Genomic DNA, 16,493 nt, shown 5'->3' with positions numbered 1-16,493 from the left:
ATGATGTTAGCTGAAAGCTTGTCATAGATGGCTTTTATGATGATTAAGTAAGTTCTTTCTATCCCAACTTTCTCTAGAGTCTTTACTAAGAAGGGACGCTGTATTTTGTCAAATGTTTTTTCTGCATTTATTGACAGGATCATATGGTTTTTATCTTTTCTTTTGTTGATGTGATGTGTCACATTGATTGATTTGCGAATGTTGAACCAGTCCTGTAACCCAGGAATGAATCCCACTTGATCTTGGTGGATAATTTTTTTTATGTGCTGTTGAATTCGATTTGCAAGGATCTTGTTGAGAATTTTTGCATCCGTATTCATCAAGGATATCGGCCTGTAGTTCTCTTTCTTTGCTGGGTCTCTGTCTGGCTTGGGAATCAGAGTGATGCTGCCTTCATAAAATGAATCTGGGAGTTTTCCCTCACTTTCTATTTTTTGGAATAGCTTGAGAAGAATGGGTATAATTCTGTTTTAAACGTCTGGTAGAATTCCCCGAGGAAGCCATCTGGTCCTGGGCTCTTATTTGTTGGGAGATTTTTGATCACTGATTCGATTTCCTCACTAGTTATGGGTCTGTGTTAACTCTGATTTAAATGTCTGGGAGAATTCCCCAGGGAAGCCATCTGGCCCAGAGCTCTTATTTGTTGGGAGGTTTTTGGTAACTGATTCAATTTCTTCACCAGTTATGGGTCTATTCAATTTTTCTATCTCTTCCCATTTGAATTTTCGTAGTACATGTGTGTTTAGGAATTTGTCCAACTTTTGTAGGTGGTTCAGTTTGTTGGCATATAATTTTTCATACTATTCCCTGATAATTGCTTGTATTTCTGAGGGATTGGTTGTAATAAATCCATTTTCATTCGTCTTTTGTCTATTAGGTTGCTCTCTCTTTGCTTTTTGAGAAGCCTGGCTAGAGGTTTATCAATTTTGCTTATTTTTTCAAAAAAACAACTCTTGGTTTCATCCATCTGCTCAACTGGTTTTTCTGGATTCTATATTTTTATTTCTGCCCTGATTTTTATTATTTCTCTTCTTCTGCTGGTTTTGGGGTGATCTTGCTTCTCTGATTCTAGTTCCTTTAGCTGCGTGTTAGATTTTGTATTTGGGCTGTTTCTGGTTTCGTGAGATAAGCATGGATTCCCATGTGTTTTCCTCTTAGGACTGCCTTTGCTGTGCCCCAAAGAGTTTGGATTGTTGTATTTTCATTTTTGTTTGTTTCCATATATTTTTTTAATTTCTTCTCTAATTGCCTTGTTGACCCAATCGTTCTTTACTAGGGACTTCTTTCTTTCTTTCTCTTTCTTTCTTTCTTTCTTTCTTTCTTTCTTTCTTTCTTTCTTTCTTTCTTTCTTTTTTAACAAATAGCTTATTGTCAAGTTGGTTTCCATATAACACCCAGTGCTCATCTACTAGGGAGTTCTTTAACCTCCATGTTTTTGGAGTTTTTCCAGACTTCATCCTGTGATTGATTTCAGATTTCATAGCATTGTGATTAAAAATTGTGCATAGTATGATCGCAATTATTTTAAATTTATTGAGGGCTCCTTTGTGACAGAGTATGTGATCTATCTTGGAGAATGTACCATGTGCACTCAAGAAGAATGTGAATTCCATAGCCTCAGGATGTAGAGTCCTAAATATATCGGTCAAATCTATCTGGTCCAATGTGTCATTCAAGTCCATTGTTTCTTTAGTGATTTTCTGTCTCGTTGATCTATCCATTGCTGTAAGTGGAGTATTAAAATCCCCTGCTATTTGTGCATTCTTATCAATAAGATTGTGTCTGTTTGTGATTAATCGTTTTATGTATTTGGGTCCCTCCAAATTTGGTGCATAGACGTTTATAATTGCTAGTTCTTCCTGATTAATAGACCCTGTAATTATAATATAGTGACTTTCTTCATTTCTTTTTACTGCCTTTACATTAAAATCCAGTTTGTCCAATATAAGTATGGCTACTCCAGGTTTCTTTTGTCTTCCAGTAGCATGATAGATATTCCTCCATCCCCTTACTTTCAATCTGAAGGTGTCTTCAGGTCTAAAATGAGTCTCGTGTAGACAGAAAATAGATGGATTTTGTTTTTTTAATACATTCTGTTACCCTATGTCTTTTGACTGGAGCATTTAGTCCATTTACATTCAGTGTTATTTTTGAAAAATATGGCTTTAGAGTCATTGTGTTCTTTGTAGGATTCCTGCTTTTAGTGGTGTTTCTGGTACTTTGTGTTCCTTGCAACAATTTCCTCATAGAGTCCGTCTTAGGATCTCTTGCAGGGCTGGTTTAGTGGTGATGAACTCCTTCAATATTTGTTTCAGAAAACCTTTCTCTCTCCTTCTTATTTTGAATGACAGGCTTGCTGGTTAAAGGATTCTCGGCTGAATATTTTTTTTCTGTTCATCACAATGAAGATTTCCTATTGTATGTCAATTTTATGTCAATAATAATTTTGTAGAAAAAGTAATATCATATCTAAAGCATATATGTATAAATATTATCCAAAATTTACACTTATAGCATCAGTGAATGTGAATGCCAGTACTCTCATTAATATTTTGCACTGTCTGAATTTTGTATTTTAACCTCTCTGGCTTATGTGAAATATTGTATTGTGTTTTAAATTTTCATTTCCTTGATAATTTATACACCTAAGCATTTTATTATAATTTTGGCTTTTTATATAATCTCTTTGTGAAGTGACTCTTCACATATTTTGCCTGATTTTCCAATCTGTTAAAGTCTTTTCCTTAATGATTTGTAGGAGATTAGTCAGATTGAAAACTATTTTCTACCAGAAAACTATATGCAATATAAATTAAGGGTAAGTAGAGACATATTCATTCATCTATGCATTACCTGGTCTAGTTTCCATCACATAGGTATCCATTATGTTGTTCCTGAGTGAATAAGTTATTTTACTCATCCTTGGAAAAAGGTTTTAATAGTACTGTGCCAGTGCTGATTTATATAGCATCAATTAAGATTAGAAGCGGGATCATTATAACTTTTTTTTTCAACACTGAAATAAATAGTCTTTTATTATTCTTAGGATTGATTATAACAAAATCAAAGAATGATTTCTTACGTGCATTTGATAATTATTATTATGCAATATTCAATTTGTGCATAGTGAATTTTCTGATTGGTATATATTGCTAGAAATCCACAATCGCTATACATTCTGACTAATCCAAAATACTTAAGAGACATCTTGGTGAGCTCAGTTCCTGAATTATGAGTAGCTATATCACAAAATAATACCTCAGTTTTGACAGCCATTGATAGCCTGCTCAGATACCAGAGCTCCAGTCTACATGAAGACTTGAGTGTTCCCTATAATCATCTTGGAAGAAAACAGACAAAGCTTACTGGGGGTGTAGGGAAGATTTTAACAAGTAAATTGAGCTAGATATTCTTTTGTACAATTTAGGACTGATAGTTTCTTGCTAGTTCCTCTCACAAACATTCCATTTACTTAAGAAATTCTGTGAAGTACACATACATTCCTGCCTGTAATCTAAGAAGTGTTTTATAGGCCTGCAAAAAGTAGATCCAAGAAGAAAAATGTATGTAATACATTATCTTAAAGCTGTTTTTGTTTTTCAAGCACTGAATAAGTACTGAATAGAAGAAATATTTGCATGAGAAATTAGAGATCTGCATACCAAAGATGATTTATGATTTCTTCAAATGTAAATTACTGTTTTAAAAATGTTTTCTAATAGACTGTGAGTGCCACTCATTGGGACTATGCATTCAAAGGGGACACTACACCTGTTAGGGCTCATTTGTGACTCAGTATGTGATCTGTTCTGGATAATATTCCACTTGCACTCTAGAAGAATGTGTATTTTACTGCTTTAGGATGAATGATCTGAACATATCTGTTAAGTCCATCTTGTCCAGTGTTTCATTCAAAGACGTTGTTTCTTTTCTGATTTTCTTCTTAAATAATCTGTCCATTGCTGTAAGTGCGGTATTAAAGTCTTCTAGTGTTATGGTACTATTATCTATGTACTTCTTTATGTTTGTCATTAATTGATTTATATATTTGGGTTTCCAAGTTGAGGGCATAAATATTTACAATTGTTAGATCTTCTTGGTAGATAGACCCCTTAATTATGATATAATGCCTTTTTTGTCTCTTATTATAATCTTGGTTTTAAAATCTATTTTGTTTGATATAAGTATGGCTACTCTGGCTTTCTTTTGACTTCCATTAGCATGATAGAGTTTCTTTTTTTTTAATGTTTTATTTATTTCTGAGAGAAAGAGAGAGACAGCATGAGCAGCGGAGGGTCAGAGAGAGAGGGAGATACAGAATCTGAAGTAGGCTCCAGGCTCTGAGCTAGCTGTCAGCACAGAGGCCAATGCGGGACTCGAACCCACCAACCATGAGATCATGACCTGAGCCAAAGTTGGATGCTTAACCGACTGAGCCATTCAGGTGCCCCTAGCATGATAGAGTTTCTTCATCCCCTCATTTTCAATCTTCAGGTGCCCTTAGACCTAAAATGAGTCTCTTGTAGGCAACATGTACACAAGTCTTGTTTTTTGATATGTTTTGATACCCTATGTCTTGTGTTTATTTAGTCCATTTACATTCAAAGTGATTACTGCATGATATAAACTTACTTCCATTATGTTATCTGTAGATTCGTTTTGTGGTGATGTTCTCTGGTCTTTTGTAGTCTTTGCTGGAAGAAGAAGTATTATTAAAATATCTATTCTACCCCAAACAATCTACATATTGAATGCAATCCCTTTTAAAATAATTCTTCATAGATTTAGAACAAAGAATCCTAAAATTTGTTTGGAACCAGAAAAGATCCCGAATAGCCAAAGTAATGTTGAAAAACAACTCTAAAGCTGGAAGCATCACAATTCCAGACTTCAGGCTGCATTACAAATCTGTAATCGTCAAGACAGTATGGTCCTGACACAAAAACAGACAAATAGATCAATGGAATAGAATAGAGAGCCCATAAATGGACCCAGAAATGGATTGCCAACTAATCTTGGACAAAGCTGGAAAGAGTATCCAATGGAAAACAAGACAGTGTGTTCAGCAAATGGTGCTAGAAAAACTAGACAGGGACATGCATAAGAATGAAACTGGACCACTTTCTTACACCATACACAAATATAAACTCGGAAAGGATGAAAGACTTAAATGTGATACAGGAAACCATCAAAATCCTAGGGGAGAAAGCAGGCAACAATCTCTTTGAAATCAGTTGCAACAAGTTCCTACTAGACATGTCTCTGGAGGCAAGGGAAACAAAATAAAAAATGAACTATTGGGACCTCATAAAGACAAAAAGCTTCTTTACAGAAAAGGAAACAATCAAGAAAACTAAAATGCAACCGATGGATAGGAGAAGATATTTGCAAATGACATATTAGACAAAGGGTTTGTAGGAAAAATTTATGAAGAATGTATCAAATTTAACACTCCAAAGAAATAATCCAGTGAACAAATGGGCAGAAGACGTGAATAGGTACTTTTCCAAAACAGGAATCCAGATGGCTAAGAGATACATGAAAAAAATGCTCAACATCACTCATCACAAGGGAAATACAAATCAAAACCACAATGAGATACCACTTCACACCTGTCAGAATGGCTAAAATTAACAACTCAGGAAATGGCAGATGTTGGAGAGGATGTGGAGAAAGGAGAACACTTTTACATTGCTAGCGGGAATGCAAACTGATAGTCTAGAAAACAGTATGGAAGTTCCTCAAATAATTAAAAATAGAGCTACCCTTGGGGCACCTAGGTGGCTCAGTCACTTAAACGTCTGATTTCAGGGGCGCCTGGGTGGCTTAGTCGGTTAAGCGTCCAACTTTCGCTTAGGGCATGATCTCGCAGTTCGTGGGTTCGAGCCCCGCGTCAGGCTCTGTGCTGACTGCCAGCTCAGAGCGTGGAGCTTATTTCAGTCTGTGTCTCCATCTCTCTCTGACCCTCCCCTGCTCACGCTCTCTCTCTCTCTCTCTCTCTCTCTCTCTCCTAGAAATAAATGAAAATATTAAAAAAAAAAAGTCTGATTTCAGCTCAGGTCATGATCTCACAGTTTGTGGGTTCAGGCCCTGCATTAGGCTCTGTGCTGACAGTTCAGAGCCTGGAGCCTGCTTCAGATTCTATGTCCTTTCTCTGCCCCTCCCCTGCTTGCACTCCACCTCTCTCTCAAAAATAAACATTTTTTTAAATTAAAAAATAAGAACTACCCTACAACCCAGAAACTACACTATTAAGATATTTATCCAAAGGATACAAAAACGCTGATTCTAAGGGGCACAGGCACCTTAATGTTTATAGTAGCCCTATCAGCAATAGCCAAATTATCTAAAGAGCTCAAATGTCCATCGACTGATGAATGGATAAAGATGTTTGATCACCAGAATACTACTTCGCGATCAAAAAGAATGAAATCTTGCCATTTGAAACAACTTGAATGGAACTTGAATGTATCATGCTAAGTGAAATAAGTCAGGCAGAGAAAGCAATTACCATATAATTTCTCTCATATTCGGAATTTAAAGAACACAACATATGAAGATAGTGGAATGGAAGGAAAAATAAGATAAAAACAGAGAGGTAAGGAAACCATAAGAGACTTAAATACAGAGAACAAACTCGGGGTTGCTAGAGGGGAGGTGTGCAGGGGTTTGGGTTAAATGAGTGATGAGCATTAAGGAGGGCACTTGTTGGGATGAGCACAGGGGTTTATACATAAGTGATGAATCACTGGGTTCTACTCTGAAATAAATATTATACTGTATGATAACTAACTTCAATTTAAATAAATTTAAATCTAAACTAAAAATAATTTAAAAAACAAAGGAGACTCTACAATTCCTATATTTGAAGACTTCTTGGTCAGCACTTTACTAAAACAACTGCTCTTGAATGAATACTAAAAACATAAGTTAGAATTAGTCAAATATAATATAGCAGATGCATATTGAACTTTATTATAAAGCTTAATTGTAACTTAGATTGCTGTAGGGTGCCTTTGGATAAGGGCTTTAGCTTGAATAATCATTTGCTGATGATGCACTTGATATTAAATTTTCTGAAAGGGAGGTAGTTTTATTAGGTAAAGTAAGTGCTAAACTCTGCTGCTAAAATAATGGATGCAGCTCATAGTTTCTTCTCAATTGAAACAAAGGAATGACCATAGAATTAACTAATTTTAATGTCTCTTATGCAGCTTTTTGAACATATATTGTTAATGATACTGCTGTGCTCTTTGAGACCAATTCTCCAGCTACAGAAAACACTCAAAGCTTATTTTCATGTGTTTTTTTTTGGGGGGGGACAAGAGGACTGATACTTTTAATCAAGTGTGTCATATATGATTTCCATACAATAAAGGTCACCTCTTTACACAGTTAGATGAGTTTTTACAAGTGGACACAGTTGTGTAACCACAACATAAATTTGTTTATTTGTTTGCTGATGAACACTTGTGTTGTTTTTAGTTCGGGGCTATTATGAATAAAGCTGCTATGTATATTCATCTTCTTGTGGACACATGTATTCATTTACCTTGGATTAATGCTTAAGAATAAAATGCTATATTAGATTGTAATAAAGAAAGATAATGTGTAATTTTATAAGAAACTCCCAAAACATTTTCCAAAGTGTCTGTATTGTTTTATAAACCCACTAGCAATGTATGAGACCTGTTGCTCCACATTCTCACCAGCACTGGCTACTTTTTAACTTTATTTTTTTATGAATATAATTTACTGTCAAATTGGCTTACATACAACACCCATTGCTCATCTCAAAAGGTCCCTTCCTCAATGTGTATCACCCATTTTCCCTCTATCCCCACCATCCACCCTTAGTTTGTTCTGTGTATTTAATAGTCTCTTGTGGTATGCCTCCCTCCCTCTGTTTGTATCTATTTTTCCTTTCCCTTCCTCCATGGTCTTCTGTTCAGTTTCTCAAGATCAACATATGAGTGAAAACATATGATATCTCTGCTTCTCTGACTGACTTATTTCACTCAGTATAATACATTTCAGTTCCATCAATGTTGCTGCTAATGGCATGATTTCATTCTTTCTCATTGCCACGTAGTATTCCATTGAATGTATAAACCACAGCTTCTTGGGTAAATTCCTAGTAGTGCTTGCTATTGCTGGGTCATAGAGAAGTTCTATTGTTAATGTTTTGAGGAAACTCCACACTGTTTTCCAGACGGGCTGTACCAGTTTGCATCCCACCAACAGTGCAAGAACGTTCCTGTTTCTCCATATCCTCACCAGCATGTGTAGTTTCCTGATTTGTTTATTTTGGCCACTCTGACCGGTGTGAGATGGTTAACTTTACATATTGTAGTATGCATTGTGGTTTTAATTTTATTTCCTTAATGACAAATGATATCAAGCATTTTTTCACGTTTATTGATCATTCACATTTTGGTGAGATGTGTTAAACCATCTTTCCTGCTGTTTATTCTGTTGGTGGTCCTATAATTGTATTGTAAGCATTCTTTATGTATTCTAAATACAAGTCTTTTATCAGGTATGTGATTTACAACTATTTTCCCAATATGCAGTTCATATTTTAATTCTTTTAACAGTGTTACTTGAAGAGCAAAGGTGCGGCACCTGGGTAGCTCAGTTGGTTAAGCATCAGACTTCAGTTTTGGTCATGATCTCTCAGTCCTTGGGTTTGAACCCTATGTAGGGCTCTGTGTTGACAACCTGCTTCAGATTCTGTGTCTCCCTCTCTCTCTGCCCCCACCCCCCGGTTGCACTCTGTCTCTCTCAAAAATGAATAAACTTTTTTTTTTTTACAAATAGTTTATTGTCAAATTAGTTTCCACATAACACTCAGTGCTCATCCCCACAAGTGTCCTCCTCCATGCCCATCCCTCCTCCCCTCCACATCCATCAGTCCTCAGTTTTTGTCAGCATTCAAGAGTCTCTCATGGTTTGCCTCTCTCCCTTTCCCCCACCATTTCCCCCCTTCTTCTCCCCCTTGTTCCTCCGTCAAGTTCCTCCTAATCCTCCTATACGTGCAAACATATGATATTTGTCCTTCTCTGCCTGACTTATTTCGCTCAGCATAACACCCTCAGGGTCCATCCATGTTGCTACACATGGCCAGATTTCATTGTTTCTTATTGCCATGTAGTATTCCATGGTATAGATAAACCACATCTTCTTGATCCATTCATCTGTTGATGGACACTTAGGCTCTTTCCATGTTTTAGCTAAAAATGAATAAACATTTTAAAAAATTTAAGTGCAAAGGGTTTTTGCTGGTTTGTTTTAATTTTGATGAGGTCTTTTACATTTCATGTTTTTGTGCCCTGTTGAGAAACAGCCTAACCCAAGTACACAAAAATTTTCTCCTGTCTTTCTCTAGTTTTATAGTTTTAGGTTTTGTGCATTTCTTGTTAAATTTTATATATTATGTGAGGTAAGAATTGATAATTTTTATATGGCTTTACAATTGTTCAACCACCATTTGTTGAAAGATTGAACTTTCTTTGTTCATTGAATTACCTTAGCATCTTTTAAGAAAATCAACTGTGTGTGTGTGTGTTTTATAGACTCTTTTCTCTTGATCTATATTTCCACCTTTTTGTCAATAGTATAACTTTTTGATTACTGTAGCCTTAATCATGAATCTATTCAGAACACTTTTGTGACCATTATCTTATTTGAGCCTTACAACCCTCAAACCTAGAATTGCCAAAGATTACTAGTATAATATACATTTCACTGATGAGCAAATAGAATCACAGAGGTTAATTAGCTTCCTCAAGTTTATACAGTGATCAGTAGAACTGACACTATCATCTCAAATCCTTGTCTATTTAGTTCTTTTCCTAGGAAACTAACAAAACAATAACGAGAGACTGTGTCTGAAATCAGTGGTACACAGTAGTACATTGGAGATATTACCTGAATAACAGACTCCTATATAAAGTTAGGGAGCTCAACAAACTACTTAAGACAGTAATAATTTTGTTCCCTCCCTGGTACAAAATAGCCTTTTTAGTTCTTAGTATTTGGTTTTGTGAATGACACATTCAGCATTAGTGCATCTGCTACTACTCTTTAGTTGGGGTAATTGGGCTTTGCCTGTTCTTAATCCTAATAAAAATACTAATTAGGTTTAATAAAGGAGTATTCTTTTCAAAAGGAAATTGTTTCTTGAGATTTCTTCTGCCAGAATTTTTTTAATTATATTTTTGACCTTGAAAATCATTTTCTTTGGTGATTTGTTTAAAAGTTAGTCTTTGAGTAACAGGATAATTTCCTTCTGTGCTTTATATTCTTTACACAAAAATGTTATTTTATTTACTGTCCTAATTTGATTGCTTTTTGGAATTTTATTGTGCATCAAATATGTATAATCCTAGGTTTGCATAGGGTAATGGCATTGTTTGATGTTTTCTCCTTCAGAATGAAGAAGTCAGATTCATTGAAAATGAGCTAGAGATTCAAAAGCAAAAATACTTTAAGCTTCAGACATTTGTTAGAAGTTTGATACTAGCTATGAAAGCTGATGATAAGGAACAACAGCAGGTAGGTGCCAGAAGAGAATAGTAAGCTATAATGTATCATGTTTCAAAAAAAATGACATGTCACACTTGAGTTTTTAATATTTTTTTCATTTTTATACTTCATTCCTGCTTGGCATCAAGAAAGGATTTGTTACTTTATAACCTTTTTAAGTTTTTAGCACAATATTTTTGAGAATAGATACTTGGATATATGTGTGCTACTTTAGTAGAAAATCAAAATAACGTACTTTGTTCCTTTAAGGCTATACTCAAGTAAGGGAAAATAATTTTAAAAATCAATTTTAAAGAAACTCTCAGAGTGTTTGTAGAGACCAGGCTACCTTAACTGGAGAGACACATATTTTGGAATGTTTCTTGAATAAAAGAGGTAGGGTATTTGCCTCTCTTCTGGGTTTCATTTACCCTCCAGACCTCACTAGATTTCACAAATGTTTGGATATCTTCTATTTCATGATACATTGTTTATCACTAAAAAATATGAAATTACTTTGTGAAATTCTTTGTGACCACAATGTATCATTTAATATTCCCAATTTAACTAGAATGTTAAATTCACCCAAAGGTGAAATGCAATCTATTTTGTTTGTCACTATGAATTTTTATTTACAAATTCCTCCCCAATTACACTTTGTTTCATTTTTTATGGGAAATTTGTATAAAATGTATTAGGCTTGCTAAAAAACTATAGAATTTTATCAAATGTTCCATTCAATACTAAATGATAAAAAATTTGCTTCTGAGTTGTATGCTATCATGTTGATATCTTGTCAGAGACATTCAGTGAATAATATGTCACACAAGTAACCATTGATTTGGAAGCAGTCTTGTAAGCTTTTATTGAGTAAGGATATATCAATAGTAGTGTACAAAAATTAATCCCTTATATACAAGCAAGACTGCACATAAGTCACTTATCCCAGATATCTCCAGGGAAAAAGAATAGAGTCTTAACATCCCACAGTTCTTTTTTTAAAAAAGAAGAATTTACTCATGAAATTCAAACCAGTATGTACATTATGTGTCCAATTTTATAAATTTTACTCTCCCCATACCTCACGCACATACAAGACATTCCAAGACAGTAGTCTTCAGTTACCTTTACCATCTTTATTTAAGCATGTTGCTGTTTTATGTGAGTTATGATAGTCTACGACATGTTAAAAGTGTGTTTGTCTTTTAGGAATATAAACTAGATTTTACATGAATAAGGTGGCAGTCTTAAACATGGTTCCAAGGGTACTGTAAATTTTAAATAATTGTAAAAATATTAGGTTCAATCAGAGAAATAGCTTGTAGTATGGTCCTGGTCCCAAAAAGTTATAACATGGTTTTGAATTAAGAGTTACATGACCACCTAACTAGCAACTGTTTAGGTGTCCTGATATCTAGGAACAGTGCAAAGACTGCATTTTGTTTTCTAATTATAACCTCATCCCTGGATTGGTTCTTTCCCCAAGACTACTTAACAAATAAGAAAAATAAATATTGTGTATTTTACTTTCCTCCTTCTCTATACTTTTCCTCTGATAAAAGACTAATGAACAAAGATATGACAAAACATTGACCATCAAAAAGGAGAAAGTCATACAAGAACTGTACTGAAAGTCGTATCATATATAATCAGCACCCAAATAAAAACTACAAATTTTTATAGTTGAGATCAGGTATAATCAATCTCATAATATAGAAGACACCAATAGTAGTTTATGAAAGTTGTTACGGTGATCTCTTAAGTTACTAATCTTTATGTTATTAGATACTTAGAGGTTTATTTATGGAAGAAATTAATGTTTGTTCTACTTAATAAAAGAAAACCATTGTGTCATTGGTTTCTCATTTTTAAAAATCCTGGGGTTTTTTCTTCATTAATTTTGTTTGGGTAAGCTGAGTGGGATGAGTGGTACACAGAATATGTTTCCCCAATGAAACTGGGCTTTAAAATTATATGACACTGATTGAAATACTAAATTACCCTTTTTTTTTAATTACAAATCATTTTAATAGCAATTTTTAAATAAAAATAATGTTGCCAGCATTGTACTATCATGAGTTTACTGTCTTTCTTCCCCTGATAATTCACTGTGTGATCCCAGCCAGGTCACTTGCTTTTCTTGAAATTCCAATTTCTCCACTTTGCAAGGAAAATAAGAATGATTAATATTATGAAACTTGACATTCATACCCTAGGGCTTAGAATAATTGTTATAAAAACATATACTATATTTGGGAATTACTTTAATCTTCAACAATAGTGACACTAGGTCAGACTCTGAGGACAGAGAGATGAAGGACCTAGAATAAAAATAGTTAATTGTGCGGGGCGCCTGGGTGGCTTAGTCGGTTAAGCGTCCGACTTTCGCTTAGGTCATGATCTCTCTGTTCGTGGGTTCGAGCCCCGCGTCGGGCTCTGTGCTGACTGCCAGCTCAGAGCCTGGAGCCTGTTTCAGTCTGTGACTCCCTCTCTCTCTGATCCTCCCCTGCTCATGCTGTCTCTCTCTCTCTCTCTCTCTCTCTCTCTCCTAGAAATAAATAAAAATTAAAAAAAAAAAGTTAATTGTGTTTACTTTAGTATCTATGAAAAAGGTAATTCTAGCAATTGCCGTAATCCATAGATTTGTTCAGTATGCCAATGTTGCGCACATCCAATAAGATATTAAAAAGAATTTTGAAGTGGACGTCATGCTTTAGTAGTGTCCTATGCTGCCTTGTATATAGTCAGCTACATGAAATGCAGTTACAAAAAAAAGTTATCCTGTGATTTTTTAATATTTATTTATTTATTTATTTATTTATTTATTTATTTATTTATTTTACAAATAGTTTATTGTCAAATTAGTTTCCACATAACACCCAGTGCTCATCCCTACAAGTGCCCTCCTCCAGGCCCATCCCCCCTCCCCCCCACATCCATCAGTCCTCTCTTTTGATTTGAAGGTCTCCCCACTAGAATTTAGAATGTCATTAAGTGTGTTCATTCCGTTGACTTTTTAATACTCTAAGCACATGTTCAATGAATGTTAGTTGGGACACTTCACCCTTTTTAATATGGCTTCTTCACAGTTGCAAAGTGAATTAAATCCAGTGATGTATTTCTCACAAACTATGATCAACCAATATCAGCAAAGACTTTGTTTCACTTTGACTGGGATATTGATAAATATCTATTCTAAAAGAAAATGGCTCTGTGTCCTGTTACTATAATCTAATACCTTGAAAAGCATATAGTACCATTAGATGACTGCTTTGTAAATACAAATTTCAACAAGAAGTTTATGAGTTATTTAATAACATAAAGTAAATAGCAACTTTTCTATCAGATAGGAGTTAGTATTTCCTTATGCAGATTGCCAAAAGTACAAAGTTTCTAATCTTGTCTGTCTGCTATTAGAGAAAAATTATAGATGTCACTTATTTTAATAAGGAGAATAGAATGTGTCTTATTTCAACGGTGGATTTCACAAGTTCTCCAACATGCTCTATCTTTCTATTCCTTAATTCAGTAGTGGAAAATCTGTGTATGTTCCTGTTCTCCTGGTCCTTGTTTACCACTGCACCCAAAGCCCACACTACAAGTAATTCTATCTAAAACTGCCCATATATGTTACATTATTTTTAGTACTGAGAGCTTCAGTCAATCATTTATTTAATTCACAGTTTTTTATGGTCAAGTGGGCATCAGCATTATCAACCACATTTATTTCTCTAGTATGGATGCATGTTCTGTAACTCCAGATGAAAAAATTATACAATGGCAAAGCTTAGTTCATGGCTCTTGGCTTATCCTAATTACTTACAGAGAAATTAGCAGCCCTCTAGATACATAATTCCGCAGCTGCGATTTACGATTTACTCAGCTGTGCCCTGGTGAATGCTTGGCCATCTATATGCATAGCCTAAGAAAAGAAAAAAAGTACTTGGAATTTTCAAGTTGTTAATATTTAGTCTAAAGTAAAATAACTGAGGGGTGCCTGGGTGGCTCAGTGGGTTAAGCATTCGACTTTTGATTTTGGCTCAGGTCATGATCTCATGGTTCATGAGTTCGAGCTCTACAATGGGCTCCACACTGACAGCGCAGAGCCTGCTTGGGATTCTCTCTCTTCTTTTCTCTGCCCCTCCCCTGTTCACTCTCTCTGTCTCTCTGTCTCAAAATAAATAAACTTGAAAAAATAAGTAGAATAACTGAGCTTTTTTTCCTTAATTGATAAGTTCTTTCTTCCACTGAAGTAAAAAATAGTTTTTTGAAATACATTTTTCTCTAAAGGACAGCATAACGGGGCAGGAGTATTTTAATAAGGAATATAATTTTAAAGCCCTTTAGCACTGATCAATGAACATTTAAAACTATTATGAAAATCACTTATCTCAAATACTTCAAAGCACTTGGTTCAGAATAGTTGCTCATTTCCCTTCTGATTTCCCTTTTGTCTAGGGGTTCAATCTACATAATCCACACTTTTAAGATCTAGTATTTTGTTACTTCCTTAATATATTGTATGAAGTTTTTCTTTTACATAAGAAATTATATAAGGTCTTCAAGAATGCTCCATTCTTTAAGTTCATGAAGAGAAGTCAACAAGAGAGAACTATAATTATTAACATAAAATTGGGGGGGGAGAACCTGTCCACATACTAATTTTTAAACATTGATTTTTCTGACTCAGGCACTGCTGTCAGATTTACCTCCTGAATTAGAAGAGATGGATTTCAACCATGTCTCACCGGAGCCTGATAATACCTCATTCAGTGTGTCTTCTTTATCAGAGAAAAATGCCTCAGACAGTTTGTGATTTGAGGGGGCATATATGACACAGCATTTTGGCTGCTTAACAGGTCTGCATTTCAAGATAACTCCATTCTGTTGTCTCAAAATTCTTCAGTTGGAAAAACATATTGTTGAAACTGACATGTTCTGTGAAGGATGGACAAGATATAATGGCTACAATGCAAAAAAAAATGTATATGAAATTTAAAAGCAATGTTTGAGAATTTTTTCCAAACTTATAAAACTCTGGGGGAAAATTGTATTTAATTTTCAGGAATTTAGCTATGAAATGCATAATGCCTAATTTCTGAAAGATTTTTGTTCGATTTTTAAAAGAATCTTAGTTTTAGTAATAGTTTTGACAAGAGACACAAAAATAAAGGTATTTCAACATTGCATATCATGTTACTAAAGCTTGCTTAGTTTTGTTTTGTAGCCATTACATCTTTCTTCTCTCACCTTTTCCTATCATCCACATACATTTTTACTCAGGAAAGTGAACTGAAATTTGAAAACAAAACTTTAAAAATGATTTTACCTGGATGAGTCCTGGGATTTGTTTTCCAACTCCTATGAGAATTTGACTTTAGCTAATGATTGAAAATTGAAGTGATTACTGGTATGTAATTGTAAATTGTTGGCATTCTTCCATTTCCTAATCCAAATATTTGAGGAGATGGGGGAAAGCACTGTGGAAAAGTAATTCACCAACATGAAGTCAAATAAATTATTAAGTGTACAGAAACAAAATGTTGTAAAAGACTAGTCTTAATGGGGATTCTTCATTGTTGCAAATGGCAAATATTGATAAGATTCACATTCTATTGGTAAATTTGCATAACTGAGTTAGTTGAAATGTTGCACAAATAGTATACATTTATCACTATCTTTATAATATTTTTTGGTTACCTTTTATGAAACAGGAAGTCAAGGTAAGGCACTGAGATTTCTTTTTTAACCTAGTCATTCAGCTTTGCCACAATATTTACCTCATTGTCATGTGAAGTTTCTACAGAGCCATCAGCAATGGATAAAATCCAAAAAGAGTTATACACTACTATGGTTGTAAATCACAGTTCTAATTTACTGGGTACTATTCTTTTTTTTTTTTTTTTTTTGAGGTGGGAGAGAGTGTCAGTGAGAGAGGGAGAGAGAGAATCGAAAGCAGGCTCTAC

At 34.6% G+C, this 16,493-nt stretch overlaps 1 protein-coding gene across 1 annotated transcript in view; it reads left to right on the top strand.

Moving 5' to 3' along the window:
• The window catches only part of LOC120226835 (highly divergent homeobox), a gene marked incomplete at its 5' end in the record, with an annotated part of 127,272 nt that extends 111,927 nt beyond the window's left edge, over positions 1–15,345 (top strand). Inside the window, 2 exons of the mRNA XM_039225004.1 lie at positions 10,435–10,557; positions 15,218–15,345. Of these exons, the coding sequence (XP_039080935.1) occupies positions 10,435–10,557; positions 15,218–15,343 (249 nt within the window). The remainder of the gene's footprint in view (positions 1–10,434; positions 10,558–15,217) is intronic.
• Between the last annotated feature and the right edge of the window lie 1,148 nt (positions 15,346–16,493).

The sequence above is a fragment of the Hyaena hyaena genome, unplaced genomic scaffold, assembly GCF_003009895.1.
Source record: "Hyaena hyaena isolate Hyena2069 unplaced genomic scaffold, ASM300989v1 scaffold_1845, whole genome shotgun sequence".
Classification (NCBI taxonomy): Eukaryota; Metazoa; Chordata; class Mammalia; order Carnivora; family Hyaenidae; genus Hyaena; species Hyaena hyaena.
Note: the sequence above shows the minus strand (reverse complement) of the source record. Positions and strands in the feature narration are given on the sequence as shown.